Source organism: Callorhinus ursinus, unplaced genomic scaffold (genome assembly GCF_003265705.2).
Source record: "Callorhinus ursinus isolate GAN/ISIS: 27379988/994484 unplaced genomic scaffold, GSC_fseal_2.0 scaffold4, whole genome shotgun sequence".
NCBI classification, from domain to species: Eukaryota; Metazoa; Chordata; class Mammalia; order Carnivora; family Otariidae; genus Callorhinus; species Callorhinus ursinus.
The window spans coordinates 11,917,850-11,940,124 of NW_027397066.1; the positions used below are offsets into that span (position 1 = coordinate 11,917,850).

Here is a 22,275-nt window from a genome sequence, read left to right on the forward strand (position 1 = left end):
AGTGGGAGAGGGAGAAGCAGGCTTCCCGCGGAGCAGGGAGCCCGATGCGGGGCTCGATCCCAGGACCCTGAGATCATGACCTGAGCCAAAGGCAGACGCTTAACGACTGAGCCACCCAGGCGCCCCCATGTCTGGCTTCTTTAATGGCTTCGGCATGATGTTTTTGAAATTCATCGCTGTTGTGTGTGTTAGTAGTCTGTTCCCTTTTATTGCTGAAGAGTAGCCCATTGTGTGATTGTGCACCCCAGATTGTTTCTCCATTCATCTTTTTTTTAAAGATTTTATTTATTTATTTGAGAGAGAGAGAGAATGAGAGACAGAGAGCATGAGAGGGAAGAGGGTCAGAGGGAGAAGCAGACCCCCTGCTGAGCAGGGAGCCCCATGCGGGACTCGATCCCGGGACTCCAGGATCATGACCTGAGCCGAAGGCAGTCGCTCAACCAACTGAGCCCCCCAGGCGCCCTCCATTCATCTTTTGATGGACATTTGGCTTGAATTTCCTTTGTGGATATTATGAATAAAGCTCTTATGAACAAAGTGATTGTGTGACTATTGTGTTTCGTTTTTCTTGGGCAAATACCCAGAATTGAAATAGTGGACCCACATGCTTCGTAAAGCTAATGAAGAAACTACTAAAGGGTTTTACAAGGTAATTGTATGGTTTTACATGTTTACCATCAGTGTACGAATATTCTAGTTGCTACACATTCTTACTAATACTTGATATTGTCAGACTTTTACACTTCAGCCATTCTAATGGGTTTGTAGTGGTATTTTTATAGTGTTTTAAATTTTGCATTTCCCTCGTGACTAATGATGACATTGAACATCATCTCATGGGCTTATTGAATTGGGTTTTCACCCCGCTGAGCAGGGAGCCTGATGCAGGACTCTATTCCAGGACCCCGGGATCATTACCTGAGTGGAAGGCAGATGCTGAACTGATTGAGCCACCCAGGTGCCCCTAGCTCTTTAGTAAGTCTTAAAGTCAAATAACGTAACCCTTCCAGGTTTTTTCCTTTTGATTACTTTGGCTAGGTTGTTTGTATTTTCACATAAATTTTAGAATCATTTTGTCAATGTTAACAAAGCATGCTGAAATTTTGATTTGTGATCTGTTAAATCTACAGATACATTTTAGCGATAGTTACCATCTTAATAGGGAGACTTCCAAGCCACGAATATGTTACACCTTTGTTTCTTCAGGCATTTAAAAATTTCTCTCAGCATTGTTTTGTTTTCAGAGCACTAGTCTTGCATATATTTTGTTAAATTTTGGCTCAGTAGTTCCTATTTTTGGATTGCTATAGCTTTATTGCTATTATATCAAAGTAGGATATATATGTGTGTTTATATAATAAGTATATATGTTTGTGTATACATATGTGTGTATATATATATATATAATTTAAAAAATGTTTTCTAATGGTTCAAGTTTTGAATGTTAGTATTGTATCCACAAGTTTTAGACAGAAACAAGGTTGACATGTTTGAGAAATAGAACAGTTTTGGCACTTAGCAGATGAAGGGCAGAAACAAACAGTTTTAGGTCAGAGATGGCCAGAGATCACATAGTTGTCAAGGTACAGGCGTTCAACATTTTTTCTTAAATATAGTCCAAAAAGATCCAACCTTACACAAGAGCAGGTCCCAGAGTGATACATTTCCATAGCGAACATTACATTTACTTTATGATTACCTCCTATTTAATAACTGTAATTCCCTATGGACCCAAAGCTTTGGAGGTCAGGGGTGGTGTGTGTCTTGTTAACTGCCGTATTCTTAGAGTATACCTAATACAGAGCCGGGTGCTCTGTGTTAATTGGACAAAAGAATGGAAATACAAAATACAAATAATTTTGTTAATATATCTTATAAGTTCATATTTATAACATTTGGATATTACAGTAATGATAATAGATCTTAATGAGTACAAAAATTTGAACTAAGGGATTACAAGAAGTGACTGCCACAGAATGAGTCAAAGCTCAACATTAAATTTATTTTCTAATTAGTTTTGCTTTACAGTTGTAGGAAAATTGTCATTCCAAAAGGTGATTGATTAGTAAGGAGTTGGCTTGCTTAATATTCTAGGAGAAGCAGCTCTTTCTGCCCACAGGTGCATTCCCATGCTTTAATAAAACCACCTTTTTGCACTGAAAAAAAACAAAATTCTAGGAGAAGACACGCTCAGGCTTGAAATGGGCATGAAAGGTGAGTGCATGGAAAGATAAATTCAGGGATATTGCTTTCTTAATGATACATTTATAAAATATTCATTTCCCACAATCTTCCCCCAAGTAAATTCACCAAATACATGATCTAACACATAGGCAAAAAACCCAAACCCAAATCCAAAACAAACCTAGAATCAATAACAAAAAGATGAGCACCCCCCCAACCCCCACTGCATTTGGAAATTAAAACAGCTCTTCTTTGGTGATAATTCAGACAATCAGTTCACAGTCTTCATATTCCTCGACCAATCAAGAGCATCTGACACAGTTCATCACTTCCTCCAGCTTCATACTCCATACTTTCTTCACTTGGCTTCCAGAATAACTCATTCTCCTGCTTTTTGTCCCACATTCCAGTCTTTGTTTTTTTTTTTGTTTTTTTTTTTTCCTCCCAGCCTCTTCTGTTGGATTGTCTCAAAGCCAAATCCTTGGTCATTTTCTCCTGTTTGCTGATCTCAAATAGTTTCATGGCTTTATTTCTCCTGAACTTCAGACTCATATACCCCTCTGATTATTCCACAGCTTCACTGTGTGTCTTATAGATATTTCAAATCCAGCATGTTCTGAACTGAATGATCAGTGCTGCCTCCACCCAAGCCTTCTCCATCCCAGTTCTGGGCAACTCCATCCTTCCAGTGTCTCAGGCTACAAACCTTGGAATTATGATCCACTCCTTCTTTTTCTAACATTACACATCTAATCCATTAGGAAATGTAAGGGGAATCGGAATCTATCACTTCTCACCATTTTAGCTGCTACCAGCCTTGTGCAGATTATCACTGGCACTTGCCCAGATTACTGGTCTCTCTGCCTCTGCTCTTTCCCTCCTTTGGTCCATACTCAATGAGGCAGTCAGAGAAATCCTTTGAAACTTAAGAAATATCATGTGCTTCCTGTGTTCCAGCTCCTCTATGGCTCCTCAGTTCTGCATGAGTGGAAGCTAAATTCCAGACAATGGCTTGGAAAGCTCACCCAGTCAGCCTTCACCTCTGTCTACTATCCACCGGCTTTCTCCCAAAGAAGCCACACAGGCTTCTTTGCTGTTTCTTGAACATGTCAGGCATTAGGGCCAAATTAATGGGATTAATGACTTCTGATCTTTCTTGATCGCGACTCGGAAATCACGAGTCCTCTGCTCTCCCCGCTGAGCCAGCGAGGCGCCCCAAGAATCTTCTGCCTTTAAGACCCTACTTGGAAAATCCTGACTTCCTCAGTGAATCTCGCCAGTTGCTCTCTTCGCCCGCAAGGTGGCAGTCTTCACCTTCAGTACAGATCCCCCGCCTTAAATTTGGAGAATGAACCGCTGACTTAACCGTTTGTTTTCTTTGGGCCCAGACACCATGCCCTGCAGGACTTGACAGCAGGAAAATTCACAGAATGAGTGTAATTACCCCTCGAGATCCAAGTGCTTTTAGGGAGGAGGATTTGGGGTGTGAGAGTTTTCCCTGGGGGAGCAATACATTAAGAAGGTGATGTTGCTTTACGGGGGGGGGGGGGGGGGGGGGGGGGGGGACATTTTGAAATAAAACTTATTTGTGGGAAGGATGACGGCACATCCTGAGAGGTGACAGCACAGAGTTATGAAGCATAAGGTAGGCTGACAACATACATATTTAACCACCAAACGTACCTGGTTTTCCCCTTGGCATAGGACTTTAAGTCTCTGCCCATCCCCTGGACCCCACTGGCTCTATCTCATCACCTGGGAAACACGTGCCCTGTTCTGGTCTGCAGCTTCTCCTGGGATCTAGGGAAAGGACCACCCCTCTGCGGTCTTAGGTCCTCATTTCTGTCGGAAACAACTTCGTTTCCTGTGGGAGGCAGCATTGTTCCGGAGAGCGTCAGGAGCTCGGGTTCTCCCTAATTGTTTGGCTGTAGTCCTTACTAATCTCCGAGCTGAGCTTTCGTGGCTCTAAAACAGATACTGACAGAGTTTCAGTAGCTATAAGGCAAAGGTAATGACAGGACCCTCCTCCTGGGGCTAGTGGGAGATTTAAGTAGTGTAAGCATGAGTTACGGACTAGGCACAGTGTCCAGCACGTGGGGAGCCCTCTGTGGTTGGGGGGGGCATGAGCTCTCCCTTCCTCCTTCTCCTGCTCCCTCCTGCCTCTGGGCTCCTGGAGGACACTGCCTGGGTCGGTCAGAGGTAGGGACAAGGGTGAGACGAGAACAAGAGGGATTGATTCCTGGGGGATAGGGCAACCGAGGAACCATCTGGTCTACTGGAAGGAGCAGCGTGGTCGGAACGGGGAGGACGTGCTGTTGACCTTGAATCCTGATGTTTGTGCCCAGCCTGGACGGCACGGAGCCTCCGGGTCACCAATGACAGAGGCAAGCAGAGAAATACTGTCACTAAGCTAAATACTGTCACTGAGCTAAGACACCAGCTCAATGTGCAGACTTTCTCACTAGCAAACCAAGTCTTCCAGAAGCTGCTGCTGGAACTGCTGCCAAGCATAAACACTGCTTAAGGCATGCTGGTTTTCCCAGGCTTTTTGACTCTTTAACATCACCCTCAAGATTGCAGGTTACTGTCAATGTCCCTCAGCCCAAGACCACCAGGAACACACAGCAGTTGAACAAGACAGGTTTCATGGCTCTTTGCAAGAGTGAGTGCTCACTAAGGGATCCACAGGGGCAGGGGAGCGTTCAGTGCAAGGATGTAGGGAAGGATTTATAGGATTGGAGCTTGTTTTATGAGATTTGGGGCAGGCTTCAAGGAGGCTGGCTTTGCCTGGATGCTCCCCGGAAGCACCGGGAATGGGGTCATTCTTAGATGGGGTATGTTCGTCTTATTTGTCAGCTGGAAGATTGAAGCAGTCACTGATAAAGAAGGAGCAATCACTGATATTTGCGATGATACAAGGATAGCTGGTCTTCGTGTGTGTGAGTGTGTCGACTGGAACCCCAGGTAGATAGACTAAACGTTCCGGCTAGAATGAAGAGACCTGTCTCTCGAATGCCCTTAACAGGATGTCCTTGGTTAAAGGATTACTTAGGGGAAATAAGTTCGTAATCGGTGAGGCATGCATCCCTGGGAAATCATGTAAGCTGTGGAGCTCTCTGGGGAATAAGATGGAGATGTTTCATCATTTCAATCCTTCCAGTTGTGTGACGGACCCTACAGAACCCAAAAGGTCCCTCAGCGGCACCATCCATGATTCTGGCTGAGCAAGCGCGTGTCCCGTGCAGGAAGGCGGGCAGGACCTGGGGGGCTATGCAGGAAGTGCCATTCTCCCCTCCCTCTGTCTGAGCCCCCTGATTACTTGTCTCCTTGATACTATTCATAAACTTTGACTCTTAGTATGATCTGTGATTAAGAGTGATTTGGCAACCCAGTCTTGCTTAAGGATGCAAGGAAGTCTTAAAAGTGGAGAGAAAACTCCACTGGAAAAAGTCTATGGCCCTTACCCCTACCCCTCTTCATATATCACCTCACTGGCCCTCGAGAAGTGGGGCCAGGGCACTGAGTCTTGCCTGCTCATGTGCTTTTGTCTTTTATTATTATTTTTAAAAAAGATTTATTTATTTATTTGAAAGAGAGGGAGAAAGAGTGGGGGGAGGAGGGGCAGAGGGAGAGAGAGCATCTCCAGCGGACTCCCTGCTGAGTGTGGGGCCCGATCTCACGATCCTGAGATCATGACCTGAGCCAAAACCAAGAGCCGGACACTTAACCTGGACACTTAACCGGCTGAGCCACCCAGGCGCCCCACATGCTATTGTCTTTAACTGGAGGAGAGACGAGAAGAAACAATGTAGCCGGGAGAAATGAAGGGAGGGCACAAAAATGATGGGTGGTGACCAGGTGGCAATCCACGTCCATCTCTGCTGGATGTGGAAATTCCTAAAGCCGTATGTTTTCTTTCAACCCAGGTCCTAGGACTTTCCAAGATTCTCAAACGTTTGGTCTAATTGCTCAAGTGACTCTAAAAAGAAAATGAAAGTTTCATTATGACCTCCGTTGTAATATATGTTTATGATAGGAAAATTCAACGTATAAGGAAGGGAAAATGACAACCCTTATACCTCTCGCAGCCAGATGTAACTATTTTTAAAATACGGTTTGATTATTCTGAGTTTTTTTCCTTCAGTTTCTAAAAATTAGTTGTGATTGTATTATATCTCTAAATTAAAAAAATTGACTCCCCCTCCCTCCTTTTTATTTATTATTTGTTTAAATTCAAGTTAGTTAACATATAGTATACTATTAGGTTCAGGGTAGAGTTTAGTGATTGATCACTTGCATATAACACCCAGGGCTCATTACATCAAGTGCCCTCCTTACTGCCCATCCCCCAGCTACCCCATCCCCCCACCTCCCCTCCAGCCACCCTCAGTTTGTTCCCTAGAGTTAAGAGTCTCTTATGGTTTGCCTTTCTTTCTGTTTTTATCTTATTTTATTTTTCCTTCCCTTCCCCTATGTTCATCTGTTTTGTTTACTAAATTCAACATGAGTGAAATCATATGATACTCGTCTTTCTCTGATTGACTTATTTCACTTAGCATAATACCCTCTAGTTCCATCCACATCGTTGCAAATGGCAAGATTTCATTTTTTGATGGCTGCATAATATTCCACTGTATATATATATATACCACATCTTCTTTATCCATTTATCTGTCAATGGACATCTCAGCTCCTTCCACAGTTTGGCTATTGTGGACATTGCTCCTATAAACATTGGGGTGCAGGTGCCCCTTCGGATCACTATGTTTGTATCCTTGCAGTGCAATTGCTGGGTCACAGGGTAGCTGTATTTTTAACTTTTTGAGGAACCTCCATACTGTTTTCCAGAGAGGCTGCACCTGTCTGCATTCCCACCAACAGTGTAAGAGGGTTCTAACCCTCTCCCCTTTTTTAGATGGCTTGGATAATACATGAATCCATTTTTGCTGTAAGCCAACAATACAGAAAATATGGGGTGAAAGTGGAAATTAGCCTTTATTTTTCTTCCAAGAGACAACCCCAGTTACCAGTTTGATGTGCATCTTTTTTCTGTTTCCTACAAGGTGAGGTCTACTTTCATCACTTAATGTAAAATAAACATCCCCCAAGCGATTCTAAGCTCTGTATAAATACATTGTTCAAAGGCTGCTTTATATTCCACTGAGCAGAGACACCATTTGAAACCATCCCCTTCTGTTGGCTACACATCTCTAATCTCTCTGGAGCCCATCAAAGGAAGCAAAGCCAGCACACAGGCAAATAAAAAGCCCACAGTGGTTATAAATACAGACGGATTTTGCATGTCACAACTGGGGAGCACACAAAGAAAAATCATTTTCAAAATGAGGATACTGATGCATATATAATCAAGGAGTGTTTTTTTTTTTATTCTGTTTCTATCTTCTGTAGTAAAAAATCAGAGAATGTTCTATGATTTATTGTGTTTTCAAGTTTTAGTGCCTTGGGCAAGTCACCTGCGCCCTGATTGTAATTAGTTCTGTTCCTTCTCTGCCTTGTACTATAATATGAGTGCTTGAGGATAGCTCCGGTCCTGTCGAGAGGCTCTTGTAGGACCTAGGTAAGAATTTATGGAATAAGCAACATAACATAAAAAAAAAAAAAAAAATTTAAGGCAATTTCTACTGAATGTGTATCACTTTTGCACTATGGTAATGTTGAAAACCTTTAAGTTGAATCATCCGGGGCGCCTGGGTGCCTCAGTCGTTAAGCGTCTGCCTTCGGCTCAGGTCATGATCCCAGGGTCCTGGGATCGAGCCCCGCATTGGGCTCCCTGCTCGGCGGGAAGCTTGCTTCTCCCTCTCCCACTCCCCCTGCTTGTGTTCCCTCTCTCGCTGTGTCTCTCCCTGTCAAATAAATAAAATCTTTAAAAAAAAATGTTGAATCATCCTAAATTGGGATCTATCAGTGTATACAATTATATTTGTCAATTATTCCTCAATAAAATTAGAAAAATAAAAAATAAAATAAGATAATCATTTTCTTTTGGGTTGTTTATACAAGAAAAAAAAAGAATTTGTGGAATGAAACAGTGCATGGAGGAGTGGCCCACGTGTCCACAGGGGAGGTAAACAGAATGAGGAGTAAACCTACAAGGGAATGTTATTTAGTCTTAAAGGGACAGGGGATCCTGACACCTGCTACAACAAGGATGAGCCGTGAGGACAATTGTGCCAAGTGAAACCAGCCAGGGAGGGAAAGACAAACTGTATGATTCCACTTATACAGTTTCCAGTTCACTGGGAATGGAAAGCCGGAAGGCAATTTCCAGGGGCTGGGAGGAACGAGGAACGGGAAGCTTTTTGAAAAATTGTCGGTTCGGCTTTTTCCACTTTTCCCATTCTGACTTGGTTGTCCTGGAGTCAGGCACCATATCTTTTCCCAAACTCTGGAAGCTCTGGTCACTGGAACACTGGTCAAGGGTGGCCGGAGCTGAGAGCCACAGGACCAGATGACTTCCAACAGCCCATCTGGTTTGAGCACAGACAGCTCTCAGGAAGAGCCCCAGGGCGGACAATCGCCACTTCACAGTCTCTTATCACTGGCAGCAGGTTTGCTTAGAAGTATCACCATTTGGGAACAGAGGAGCCATTTTTAATGAAAAAAAAATTTGAATTTCCAGAAATGACATGTATTCTTCCATGTTGCTTCTTTAGTCAGAGGTTGACTTCTGTCTCTGCTGGACACAGGAATTCCCGAGCCCTTCTGTTTCTCTGCACCAATTGACTCAAAACAGCTTTCCTTGGCTGCCGTTTGATCGAATGGAACTATGCTCCACCCAGGGGGACAAAAGCCAAGACTGGGGACTTCTGCAAAGAAGTTACACTTGTGAAGTTGAGGCTCCTTCCTGTGATGACCTGTATAGATGAGTTCTGCAGACATCTCTGGATGACGCCATCCTAATGCCTTTTTATTTCTCTATATTTATGCCAATAAAAATGCTGATTTGCATTTTTGGAAATGCATTTTGGAAAACATCCAGTGCATGTTTTGCACTGTAAATGCAAAAAAAAAAAAAAAAGTAAACATGAAATGTTTACTTTTGACTTTAAGGATCAAAAGTAGCTTCATATAGCCTGCTCCTAGACTTCTCTCTGCCACTCCCCATTTTTCCTAACTTGGGGGTGCTTGGAAGCTGTGGTCTCTGAGACAGAGAAAGGGAAAGCAGCTGAGTCATAAACTCTTCCAAGGTCTGCTTCAACTCTGATGTTCTGTCACTCTGCCCCTTCTAAACAAGGAGCTCTGTGAAAGTTTTAGCCTAGGGATTCTTGAGCCCAGCAGGTAATGTTTCCTGAACTGGATCTATATGCCTAAGGAACATAAAAATAATTTTGGAGGTTTGTGAGTTCTGTAGGGGACTCCACTGAGTCTTTGGTGATTACATAAGCGTACATTCATGAAGACATAACGGCAAATAGTGGGGACTCTGTGCACGTTCCTTTCTCTTTCCTGCCAGATTTTTTGTAGTGGAAAATTCTCTTGCTCTTCATCTCAGGGAGATATCTTTCCTCCTTCAGCCTTTGTCTGCCTCAAGTCCCGTCGATGCTGTTAGGCCCAGAGGTAGAAGAATTTTACGAGGGAGTTGAATCGGGAACAGCACATTTTTGAGAAGGCCACAGCATTAAATTAATGGAATTAAAGCACGATCCCCATGAACACTGTCAGGTGCCCCATAAATTTTGATTGACATTGAAGTATGTAATGCAATAGCCTTTTTTCCTTTAAATGTATAACATATGGAGGAAGTCAGGTGGAAAATGGTTTCCTGGCACAGCTTTGGAAGGGAAGCTGTGATGCAGTTGAAATGTCCTGTGCAGATTAGGGAATGGAGGGACCTTGGCATGAGAGACACCCCCCACCCTGGCCCCAGAAGCCAGGAGCATGTCGTGTGTTAGCTCATGGAATCCTCAAAAACCTTCATGAGTGAAGTGTTATTACCTCCCCTTTAAGGTGAGGAAGCTGAGGCTGGAGCGCTTTGCCTCAGTAGTGAGGTGGGAGCCTGACCTTGAGTCTCACACAGACTTGGTACCCATCCGGCTTCCCTGTGACCTTGGATGCTTTGCTTAAGTTCACAGCCATCAAATGTCCTCATCCGTAAAATGGGACAGTGGTGGTACCTCCCTGTGACAGAGGCCCTTTCTTCTCTAGAATCGAAACAGTGATTTTAGATGTGCAACGGCCATCAAGGTTAAAGATTGCATTTCTCACTTTCCCTTGCAGCTAGGTGTGGGCTGTGACAACATTTCAGCAAATGAAGTGAGAGCAAATAGAAAGAACGTCTTCCAAGTACCTGTCCTTAGGAGGCAGCCCACATGCCCACCGCTGCTGCTGTTTTCCCTTCCTCTTCCTTCTTTCTTTTCCCTAGTTTTTTGTGCTGGCTGGAATGTAGTCATGATGGTTGGAACTGAAGCAGCCATTTTGGACAGAGCAGATGGGTCTCTCACATGTGGAATGTCATAGAAATCCCAGACACTGGACTTGAGATTGAGATATGGGCAAGAAATAAAGTTTTCTCTTAAGTCCCTGCAATTTTAGATCTTATTAACTCAAATCAAATCCTGATACATTTGCTAATAAAATGTTATGAGGTTAAATGAGATATGTATGTGAAATATATATATTAAGCGCCCAATAAGTGTTACCTTTTGTTGTTATTGTTTTATTATTATCATTACCATTACTATTATTATTATTACCTCAGCCCACCCAGGGTGGGCTGGATGACTGATCTGGAATTCTGTCCTGTGGCTGTTTTACATCAAAGCCATTATTTTTTTTTTATCGTCTGATTCTTACTAAGGTGAGGGTGGATGCCATGTCCATCCAAAGCTGAGAGCAAAGAGACAATCATATTGCCTATGAACAGGAGGCTAGGCTGTGGTGTGACCCTCTGCCTGTGTTTGCACCCTAGATCTGACTCCTAGTAGCTGGGTGTTTCTCACCACCCCAGGCGTGGTCGTACTGATTCTGCGTGCCCTTCCAGGCCCGGTGAGGATGAGCCCCATTCCTAAGTTAGCCCAGGAGTTATGGGCCACACCTGCTTCTGTTGGCTTTGGATGACTGCTCACAGCCGGGAAGTTCTGAGCAAAGGGCAGGAAAAGAAAGATAGGAAATATAATGCCGATATGGAGCGAGCTCTTATTCTGTGCCGGGCACTGTTCTGAAAGGATTTATCATGTGCTTTATTTAAACCCAGAACATCTGTATTCGGTAGATTCTTTACAGATGAGGAAACAGAGGCAGAGAGAAGCTGAGGTGACTTTCCCAAGGACACACAGTGTAACTGGCAGAACCAGAGAGTTCAGGCAGGCAGCCCAACTCAAGGGCTCTCCTCCTTGCCCTAAACGAAGGGGCTTTCTGAGATTTCCTGCTCCAAAAAGAACAGGTGGGCAGGGTAGCTTCTGTGTCAAAAGGCCAGTGCCACACTAATATTCTCTGATTCCTTGGCTTATCAGGGAGAAGCCAGTTTGAGCTGGGAAGGCAGAAGACCCTCTGGAGGGCAGTGGGAAAGAAGCTCAGAAGGAAATGGAAAACTAGGGGTCTTTATTGCCCCCAGGTCATGTTGCCTGACTTGGTACGGTACCGATCCCCACTGCAAAGGCCAGAGTTTATCCCAATAATGGTAACTGAGCACTCCCAGGGGAGCACTCCCACCTTTCTGTCCCGAGGAAATGGTGGGTTTCTCTGCACCTGTTACCAGAAAGGCAAGGAGAGTCCCAATAGCGGGCTTCTCCAGCAGCCCTTGGTCCCCTCATCCCTCCATCCCTTCTTCCCTGCCACAGGCTGTCTGGGGGGGACATGGACTTGGGTCTCTGTTTGAGAGACTCTTCTCCTTCCTCGGGCCAGCTTAGAATCTTCCAGTGATGGCTCAAAAAAAAAAAAAATCAGATGAGAACACTTTTTAAAAAGATTTATTTATTTATTTGAGAGAGAGAGAACACGAGAGAGAGAGAGGCAGAGGGAGAAGCAGGCTCCCCGCGGAGCAGGGAGCCCGATGCAGGGCTTGAGCCCAGGACCCGGGGATCATGACCTGGGCCGAAGGCAGACTCTTAACCGACTAAGCCACCAGGTGCCCCTGGATGAGACCACTTTCATGCTTAAAACCATCCGACGGCTTCCCACTATAATTAGAGTAAAATCTGAAATCATTTCTTTGGTCCAAAGGGTCTAAGTGATCTACTACCTCATCATTGTTTCTGACCTGATTTCTCAAGCCCTCTCTCGGTTGTTTTTTTTCGGCTGCAGCTATGCTCTGTGCCTCAGGGCCTTTGTACCTGCGGTACCCTCTGTCTGGAATGCTCTCCTTCTGATCATTCAGTCTCAACTTAAATGACCTCTCAGGGACACCTCTCCGGACCAGCCTCCCCAATCAGTCATTGCTTCAGTAAACAATGCCACCCCTCCCCACTGATTTTCTGAATACTTAGAATAATTTGTACTTATTTTGTTAACCGATCTGCTTGTTTGCGTACTGTCTCTCTAACCAGAGTGAGCTCCAGGAGGGGCAGGGGCCTTGCGGGGTACGGAGGGTATTGCTCATCTCACAAAAAATGCTGTACAATTGGATGGAATGATGTTTCTGAACTACTTGGCACATAGCGCTTCCCAAGTGACATTTTCTGGGTAATCATGCTCCCCAAATATGTTTGAAATCTAACCTTTCACGCTTTCTTTTATTTTCCATGTTTTATCTCTCAGACATAAAGACTGCCAAAAGATAGGGAAGGCATTCACAAAGGCGTTTCTTTCGAAGGATCCTTGCAGCAGCACAGAACAGGACTATCAGCCGCTAATGGAGCTGACAGATGAACCTGTCCCTTGCGACAAGGTAACGGGGGCAAGTGACTGATTTTTAAAATGGACGAAAAAAGCCAAAGGAAGGGGTCACAGGACCACATTTTTAAAAAATATTTTATTTATTTAAGAGAGAGAATGAGAGATAGAGAGCACGAGAGGGAAGAGGGTCAGAGGGAGAAGCAGACTCCCCGCTGAGCAGGGAGCCCGATGCGGGACTCGATCCCGGGACTCCAGGATCATGACCTGAGCCAAAGGCAGTCGCTTAACCAACTGAGCCACCCAGGCGCCCACAGGACCACATTTTGACCAGAATGAAGGAAGAGGAAAATCTGGATGTTCGAATGTATGTGTGGTGGGCCGAGATGAAGTTTGTGGGGTTTTAGGGGGACGGGATCTCATCGGGGTTTAGGACGTCTGGGGAAAGGACAGTAAGAGAGAGAAATGGGAATGGGGAAAGAGGAAGGAGACATGGCCAAAGATCAGGCAAAGCGGGCCTACCCGAAACCCAACCCAACCTAATCCAAACAAAACGACCCAAACTTACATCATTGCCAAACTCTTCCCTGACCCCTGACAATGATGATGTTAATAATGACTCACAGTCACCCTGCAAAATAAACAGGTCAAGAATCAACATCCCCATTTTACCAGTGAGAAAACCTAGGCTTGGTGAGGTCAGGGGTCAGGGACGGCTCCGGTCTGATGGCCTCGAAAGTGACCAGCTGAAATGTCAATAGCACAGGATTAGGAGCCAAAGAGGCCTGGGTTTTATACACTGATTGTCCCGGAAAAGGTGTGTGATGGGTACGTCTTGCATAAAGTCCGCATTCCGGGTGAAAATTCAGTGTATGGCCGGTCATCTTTGTGAAACCCGCAAGCCAGCCCCATATTACAGCCGCTCATCCTGGTGGTGGAGAGTTGGGATTGGGATGGAGCTCCTGCCTGGAGCACGGGGGGGCTGCTTGGTAAGTGACCCCCAGTGACAAGTCTCGAGGCCACAGACACGGGACTAGGCACTTTACTTGCAATGGTCTCATTGCATCTCCTCATGCCCCTGAGTTCCTCACGGTTATGGGTTGCCACCCGTATCATTTTGCAGGTGGGGAAATCGAGGCATAGCGAGACTTTGACCGCCCAGGGTCGGACAACTGTAAGGGCTGACGAGGGCTTCCCTCCAGGGCCCACGCGTCCAGCCATAGCCTCCACGGCCTCCTGTCAAGAAAGCATAGACCCACGGGCTCAAGATTGTTCTGAAATTCTACCTTCTCTACCTTTACAAGGGACTCTGAACAAACTCACTGTATTTGTTTCTTTTTTTTTCTCTCTTTCTTTTCTCTTTGTGGGGCTAGGAGAGAGTTGGGGAAAGAAGCCGAGGTTACAGAGCCTGTGAAGAATCAAAGAGCGCTTTTCCCAGAAAACAGCACAGAGACAAAATGGTTTTGTAGATAAATTTAGGAATTTCCTAATGTCTGCTCCAGATGTGTTCTGGTTCTGTGTTTATAGTAAGATTCTGATTAATGGCTTCCAGACTTTTTTTGGCTGCCACCAAAAATAATAAGGCATTTCATATTATGACCTAGGAGACACACACACAACCTCTACCCATGCTCTCAGGTTCACACACAGAAAGCACTGATGTGGTCAACAACACCCACCTTTACTCTCTATGATTTTCTCTGATATTTTGTTTTCCTTTAATTTAAAAAGACGTGGATGTGTGTGTGTGTGTGTGTGTGTGTGTGTGTGTGTGTGTGTGTGACTTACTGAATTGCTCTCGGTGACAGGGTGTGTTTTTCTTTCCTAGACCCTTTTTTGGAGCAAATCCAGCGAGCTGGCGCATGACTACACGCGGGTCCGGCAGGACATGTTCACGCTGGAGGACACACTGCTGGGCTACATGGCGGACGGCCTCAAGTGGTGTGGAGACCCAGGCTCTTCTGGTGAGGATCAGGGCCTTCTGGGGTTGCCCAGGGAGGTGTCGGGCAAAGGAGCCCTGGGCTCTGCGAGGGGCCCTGGCAGATCAGTACCTGCCCTCATGCCCATCTCCACCCTTGATGACAATCCAGGCCCATGTAAAATAGCATTCTTTAGATCAACTCAGTTTTCTAGAAAAATCAACTTCAGAGTTTGGGGCTGTCCATGTTCCCCGATTCCCTCCTTTCTGAGAGCCAGTGTAGCTGCTTCTGGATTGGAGGTGTTTTGTTTTCTCGGAGGCCTTTATTCAGGACTAAAGAGTGCTAGAGCCGGATGCAGCCTGAGAGGGAGCCAGGCCAAAGCCCTAGCTCCACAGAATGGCCGCGGCCACGGCCATGGCATCAGAAGACTGGGCTCTTCTGTGTCTCAGGCCAAGGTGGGGCTTTGCTGTCATTTTTCAGAGGCCACATTACCTTGTCCAGGAAGACCCAGAACACCACACTGTGGGAAGGTTCTTTCTACTCAGAAAACTCTATTGAGCCCGTTTTCACTTCTTTTCTTTCTCTTTTTATTTACAGTGTGCATATTTTTACTTTATATTGTTTTATTCTTATTTTTATTGCTTTTGGCTATTTTTTTTAAAGATTTATTTATTTATTTGAAAGAGAGAGAGAGAGCACGAGGGGGAGGAGCAGAGAGAGAGAGAGAGAGAGAGAGAACCCTCAGGCAGACTCTCTGCTAAGGGTGGAGCCCAACTCGGGGCTTGATCCCAGGACCCCGAGATTTTGACTTGAGCTGAAATCAAGAGTCAGATGCCTAACCGACTGAGCCACCCAGGCACTCCACTTTTGGCACAGCACTTTTTTAAAATAAGTTTAAAAAAAAAACTTATTATACGTGCTGCCGAAGCAAGCACTTAAAAAAACTTATTATAAAACTTCATCTTAGGCTTACATTATTTCCAATTACAAAAATGATGCATTCTTATTTGCAAAGTACTTGCATGTTACAGAAATGTATAAAAGTAAAAAATGAAGGTCACCCTGCCCCTTCCCCACTCCTCGGTTTCCATATCATTTCTCAAAAGGGGAATGTTGTCAACAATTTGGCACGAATCCTTCCACACATGGCCCCACACTCACATAAACACATAAAAGGTACACATACTATTGTGCAACTTTGCTTTATTCGTTTAGAATTAGCAGACAGAAATACAGCCATATTGGGGTGCCTGGGTGGCCCAGTCGGTTGAGCACCAGACTATTGGTTTGGGCTCAGGTCATGATCTCAGGGTCATGAGACTGAGCCCCGGGTCAGGCTCCACGCTCAGTGCAGAGTCTGCTTGGGTTTCTCTCTCCCTCTCCCTCTGCCCCTCCCTTCTGTGCTCTCTCTCTTTCTCTCCCTCTCTCTAAAATAAATAAATAAAATCTTAAAAAAAAGAAATACAGCCATATTTTTTAAAAGCCCTCATTTATCTCCTCTATGGATGTTATCATAATTTATTTAACCAATTTCCTATTGATGGACCTTTAGCTTGAGATATTGCTATTGCAACTGTTGCAAGGAGCACTTGTGTGTACAACACACACACACACACACACACACACTCACAAACACATTCTCACACACACCGCGGGCACAGGTACATCTGCCTGCTGGAGGAAGTACTTCAGAAAGATAAATTTCTACAAATGGAATTTCAGTGCCGAACAAATTGCGGTAGAAACTGACACATTGTCATTCAAAAGGCGGTAACCATTTACACTCTCATCAGAATATGGGTTACTCATTTGCCCAAACTCTCACCAACACTGGTTCAACTTATAAAAATGTCTTTGCCAATCTGATAAAGAAATAATACCTTGACTTGTTTTGCTTTGCTCTGACAGTGAGGCTGATCATATTTATTTATTTAATGGTAGATATTTCTATTTCTTTTATAAACTGGCAGTTCATATATCTCAGCTATTTTTGTTGGAATGCCTGTTATTTTCTTATTTATAGATGTTCTGTATAAATTCAAAATAGTAGCTAATACTTACTGCTCACTTACAAAATCTCAGCCATTAGGGGCACCTGGGTGGCTCAGTTGGTTAAGCAACCAACTCTTGATTTTGGCTCAGGTCATGATCTCAGGGTCGAGCCCTGGGATCAAGCCCTGTGACTGAGCCCCGCATCGGGCTCCATACTCAGGGCGGAGTCGGCTTGTCCCTCTCCCTCAGCACCTCCCCCCATTCATGATCTCTCTCTCTCTCTCAAATAAATAAAATCTTAAAAAAAAAAAAAAAGAGGGGCACCTGGGTGGCACTGTCAGTTAAGTGTCTGTCTTCGGCTCAGGTCATGATCCCAAGATTCCTGGGATCGAGCCCCGCTTCGGGCTCCCCCTCATTGGGGGGTCTGCTTCTCCCTCTCCCTCTGCTCTCGCCCCCAACCCTTGCTTGTGTGCTCTCTCTCAAATAAATAAAGTCTTAAAAAAAAAAAGTCACATGCTCTACCAACTGAGCCAGTCAGGAGCCCCTAAATTTTATAGTTTTTGCCATGCTTCCTGCTTTCCATTTTGAATTTCCCATTTTGCAAGTCAGCTTTTCTTAGTCATTCATTTAATTCTTTTAGGTTTTAAGTTTGTTTACCATAAAACCTTCTCATATTAGCCTTATTTTTCCCGATTCTAAATCATGTACTCTCTGAAAGCAGGGCTTCTATCTGATTCATCTCTTTCTCCTCAGGACCTGACACTCAATTAAGGTTTGTGTAGTCAAGTGCAATGAGTAAAAAAACGAAAAGTATGTACACATATGCACACACATACCTATATACACACACAACGGAATATTATTCATTCTTTTTAAAAAAAAGAAAGTCCTTGGGGCGCCTGGGTGGCTCCGTCGTTAAGCGCCTGCCTTCCGCTCAGGTCATGATCCTGGGGTCCTGGGATTGAACCCCGAGCCCCGCGTCGGGCTCCCTGCTCGGCGGGAAGCCTGCTTCTCCCTCTCCCACTCCCCCTGCTTGTGTTCCCTCTTTCGCTGTCTCTCTCTCTGTCTGTCAAATAAATAAATAAGATCTTAAAAAAAAAAAAAAGAAAATCCTGCCATTTGCAACCATACAGATAAATCTGAGGGCATGGTGCAAAGTGAAATAAGCCAGACAGAGAAAGACAAATACTGCATGATATCACTTATATGTAGAATCTTAAAAAAAAAAAAAAAAAAGAAAAACTCCTAGAAACAGAGAGAAAAGTGGTTGCCAGGGGCTGGGAGGTGGGGGAATGAGGGAGAGGTTGGTAAAAGGGTACAAACTTTCAGTTATAAGATAAATAAGATCTGAGGTTCTGATGTACATACAGTATGGTGATTATGGTTGCTAACACTGTATTATATAATTGAAATTTGCTGAGAGTAGAACTTAAATATTCTCTCATACACATAAGTCAACATGGGAGGCGATAAATGTGTTAAATTATCTCCATATGGGGGTATCCTTGCACAATGTCTCTCTCTCTCTATATATAAATCCTCACACTGTCCACTTCAAATATATATATAAATCTCTCACATTGTCCACTTCAAATATCTTACAATTTTGTCAATTATATCTCAAAAAATAATTTAAACAATTTTTGTGCGTTAGACGGATATGCCTGGGAGAAGTACCACAGAAATGATGTACTCATGCTCTACCCCCGCGAAATCTCACGGACTCCTGAGCCTGTCTTGTTGGGGGAGAGTGAGTGGAGGAGGGCGGAGCGGCCGTCTGAGCCTGGGGGTGTGGGGACTGAGGCAGGTCGAGGAGGAAAGCCGTCAGCCAGAGAGAGTTGGTAGGAAGCAGAGGAGTAACTGGAAAGAGGGGCCCCTGAGGACCCAGTTTTATCTCTAGCTTTTCCTGGACGAGGGGATAATGTCGAGGGCTTGTTTCTGCCAGATAACCCTTTGCTGCAGTTTCCCAGAACGATGACTCAAAGCTGGTCACTGTGTTCCTGTCTGGAATTTGGAGGGTAAGGTAAGGACTTGGAAGGGATTCAGGGGGCATTTAGTGAAATTGGGGCCAGATGAGTCCATTCTCCATCCTCCATCTTGGCAGTGATGCCATTGGAATATGGCCCCACTGTGATCGAACAGCCCGGGAAAAACAAAGCTTAATTATACCCTTACTTTTCTACTTTAATTATTTTCTAAAAACTATGTCTTTTAGAAATGAACTATCACTCTTGTCCCGACTGGAGGGAAGACTGCAGCAACAACTCTTTTTCTGTATTCTGGAACACGGTGTCCAAAAGGGTAAGAACCAAAGAACTTAAGAGGTCATCCTGTCAGTGGTTGGTTTTAATCCTTTTTGGATCACAGATCCTTTTAGGAAAAAAAGTTTGGGATTCTTTCTTGAGACCAATGTACCTAAGCACATAACAGAAGAGTTTCACATATAAGTCTAGGTCATTCATAGAGGGTCCATAAGCTGTAGTTGGTGAATCCCTGCTCTTACTCAGGTTTTGGCTTTGGTTCAGCTTGGTTTAATGCTCTGATCTAGGCGCTGGCCTAACGTGGGTCCCTGATCGATCTGAATAATCAATGTTTGCAGACCGTTTACTATGTGCCAGGTAGAGGCACACAGTACACGTATTAAAAGCTTTCATCCTCACAAGAATCCTACGACGCGGGTACCATGTGTATCGTACCCATTTTACAGATGACAGAATGGAGGTGCAGGTAAATACACTGTCTACTAACCATACACAGTAAGTGGCAGATCTGGGGGTTTATCCCAAATTCTCTGACTCCAGATCCAGAATTCCGGCTGGGAATTACTCTCATCATCCCTCTCCGCATTGCTCTCTATTTCTGACTTCACTCTAAGCTGCTTTGGTGTACATTTATTTTTCTTATGAGTTACTTCTCTGCAAGTGGACTAAGGAAAAGCAAGGAATAAAGAAAGAACTGGAGGAGAGAAAACCAGGGAGAAAGTAAAACAATACTATTTATAATTCTCCAGAATTGAGTCTAGGCATCAGAGGAACTGGGCAAGTGAAACTCACATTTGCTAAGTGCACATTCATGCCAAGTCCTGGGCCGGATGCCGTACCCGTGTCATCCCAGTTGGTCCTCACCACCGGGGCTGTGGGATGGTGCGAAGACTCAGAGGTTAAGTGACTCACCCGAGGTCAACAGGCTAGTTCGTAGAGGAGCTGAGAGCCTCACCATCCTTAAGGAGATTCAGGTAAACTCTAGTACAGTAGAGAGGAGGGGGATGGCCTGGGAGTTGATGCAAGGAGACCATTTAAATGTGGACAGATTCTTTAACTGTTCTGACCTTCAGATTCCTCAGTTGTCGAAGAGGGATAAGAATAATGCTTGTCCTGGGGCGCCTGAGTGGCTCACTCCGTTAAGCGTCAGACTCCTGATTTCGGCTCAGGTCGTGATCTCAGGGTGGTGAGAGTGAGCCTTGTGTCATGCTCCCTGCCCGGCAGGGAGTCTGCTTGAAGACACTCTCCCTCTACTCCTCTCCCCATTCTCTCTCTGTCCCTCTCTCACTCTCTCAAATAAATAAATCTTAAAAAAAAAAAAAAAAAGAATAATGCTTGCCCCATGGGGTTACGGCCATGTTTAAACAAGATACCCCTACCCCATTAACTAACTCAGAATGCATTCCTTTAATGAATATGTTGAGAACCTACTAAGTGCTGCGTAATTATACAGAGGCACTTATAAGTTGTTGTTTGCTTGCTTGCTGTTTCTGAGAAAGGTTCCTACTTATTTTCTCACTCTCTGCTATATTTTGGGGCAGTGCTATTGTGACCAACTCTTAAAGCCAAGCCACGTTTCATATGTGTCGAGCACCAACTGGGAGCTAAGAGCACAGTGGTGAAGGTGATGGAAGGGACCCTGCCATGGTGAGCTACCCTGGGGCTGCAGCTTTATTTTGGCTAAATGCTCACAGATGTACCAAGAAAACCTTGTTTTGTCAGACGAGATCCTTCCTTTTTCTGACAAGAGAGGCAGAACTGCTTGGGGTTTGAATCCCCCTTGCACTTCCTTGCTTCCAAGTGATGTGACCTTGGGGCCAGTTGACCCAATGCTTATTTCCTGGGGGCTCTTGAGAATCATAGATGGCAGGCTCAGTGCTTGGCCCCCGGAAGCACTCTGTTGACTTAGCATTTGTGATTGGTAGAAATCGGGCCCCTGTCCTCTGTTCATCACCCCCAGCAGAAAGACAGAAGCTGCGCTGGATTCTTACAATTTGGTTTCAAATGGTTCAGTGGTGTCTCATCCCCTGTAGAATACAGGTCAGATTCCTTGGCCAAGCATTCACAGCCCTCTGTGAACTCACTTTTCTAGCCAACTTTTGCATCCACTGAGGTTTTCACCAAAACCACTGTTTTCTCAAACCCCTAGGCCTTTCTGTTTGCACCTGCCTCGGCCTTTCCCGGGTGAAAGCCTATCTGTCCGGCAGGACCTAGCTTTTGTTGCCCTCTGCCTTGCCTTTTCCATTTCTTTCCTAATCTCCATCACTAAGTATTTAGACTTCTTTCCCTCCCTTCCTCCTTCCCTCTTTTCCCTCTGTAGATTTTCTCTGGGTGCCCACTCTGTGCCATGCACCAGCTCCAAGCTCCAGGGCTGTGGTGGCAGGCAGGATAGCCAGGCTCGAAGCTCTCGAAGAGCACTCAGTACCATCAATTTAGCAACCCTGTGAACAATGATGTTGACTTTCATTGTTCAAACATAGATTGGAGGAACCGCTTCCAGAATTCTCCTGTGAAGCATAATCCTGCCAATGGCTTAGGATGCAAATTACATACACCTGGCATTACTGAGGGAGAACTATACAGGCTCTTCCCTCCTTAACCAGCTAATGCTAAGAGTTGTTTTGGAAGGAGCTGCTGGGGTGTGGCAATTAAATCTGCATGCTGAGGAATGGTGAGCTTTTTTTTTCTTTTCTTTTAAGTTTGCAGAAGATGCCTGTGGTGTGGTCCATGTGGTGCTCAATGGGTCCATCAGAAACACCTTTGATGAAAGAAGGTACTCGTTTCTTTGCGTCCTATTTGCAAGTGTTAGTACAGCCTCCTATTAAATATTTCATTTTCATGGTCAAGTCAGTACTGAAGATTTGGGCTAAAGAGGTAAAATATTTGTTTTCTATGGAGAGAGTTGTCTAAGTCCATGCTTTTGTCTGGTGTCTCCTTTGTGTAAAATCCTCTAAATGTCCTGTCGGCCCTTGTTCTGTGACCAGCGCCTCCTCTTGGCTTTTCAAGGCCCGGTGCAATTTTCTGAGCTCTCCCAACTTCCCGTCTTTGTTCATGCTTGCTGTTCCCCTTGTCCGGACCCTCTCTGCACTCCCCACCATCCGCGAAGATCTGGCCTGGCTCCTCTGTCC

At 44.8% G+C, this 22,275-nt stretch overlaps 1 protein-coding gene and 1 long non-coding RNA gene across 2 annotated transcripts in view; both read left to right on the plus strand.

The window, feature by feature from the left end:
• LOC141372571 (uncharacterized) overlaps positions 1 to 537 on the plus strand; it is a 6,725-nt gene extending 6,188 nt beyond the window's left edge. The window contains exon 2 of the long non-coding RNA XR_012377854.1: positions 21 to 537. This is a non-coding gene — a long non-coding RNA (uncharacterized lncRNA). The remainder of the gene's footprint in view (positions 1 to 20) is intronic.
• Positions 1 to 22,275, plus strand: part of CD38 (CD38 molecule) — a 42,793-nt gene that overhangs the window by 15,232 nt on the left and 5,286 nt on the right. Inside the window, exons 2-5 of the mRNA XM_025887105.2 lie at positions 12,901 to 13,030; positions 14,804 to 14,939; positions 19,102 to 19,187; positions 21,847 to 21,920. Of these exons, the coding sequence (XP_025742890.1) occupies positions 12,901 to 13,030; positions 14,804 to 14,939; positions 19,102 to 19,187; positions 21,847 to 21,920 (426 nt within the window). The remainder of the gene's footprint in view (positions 1 to 12,900; positions 13,031 to 14,803; positions 14,940 to 19,101; positions 19,188 to 21,846; positions 21,921 to 22,275) is intronic.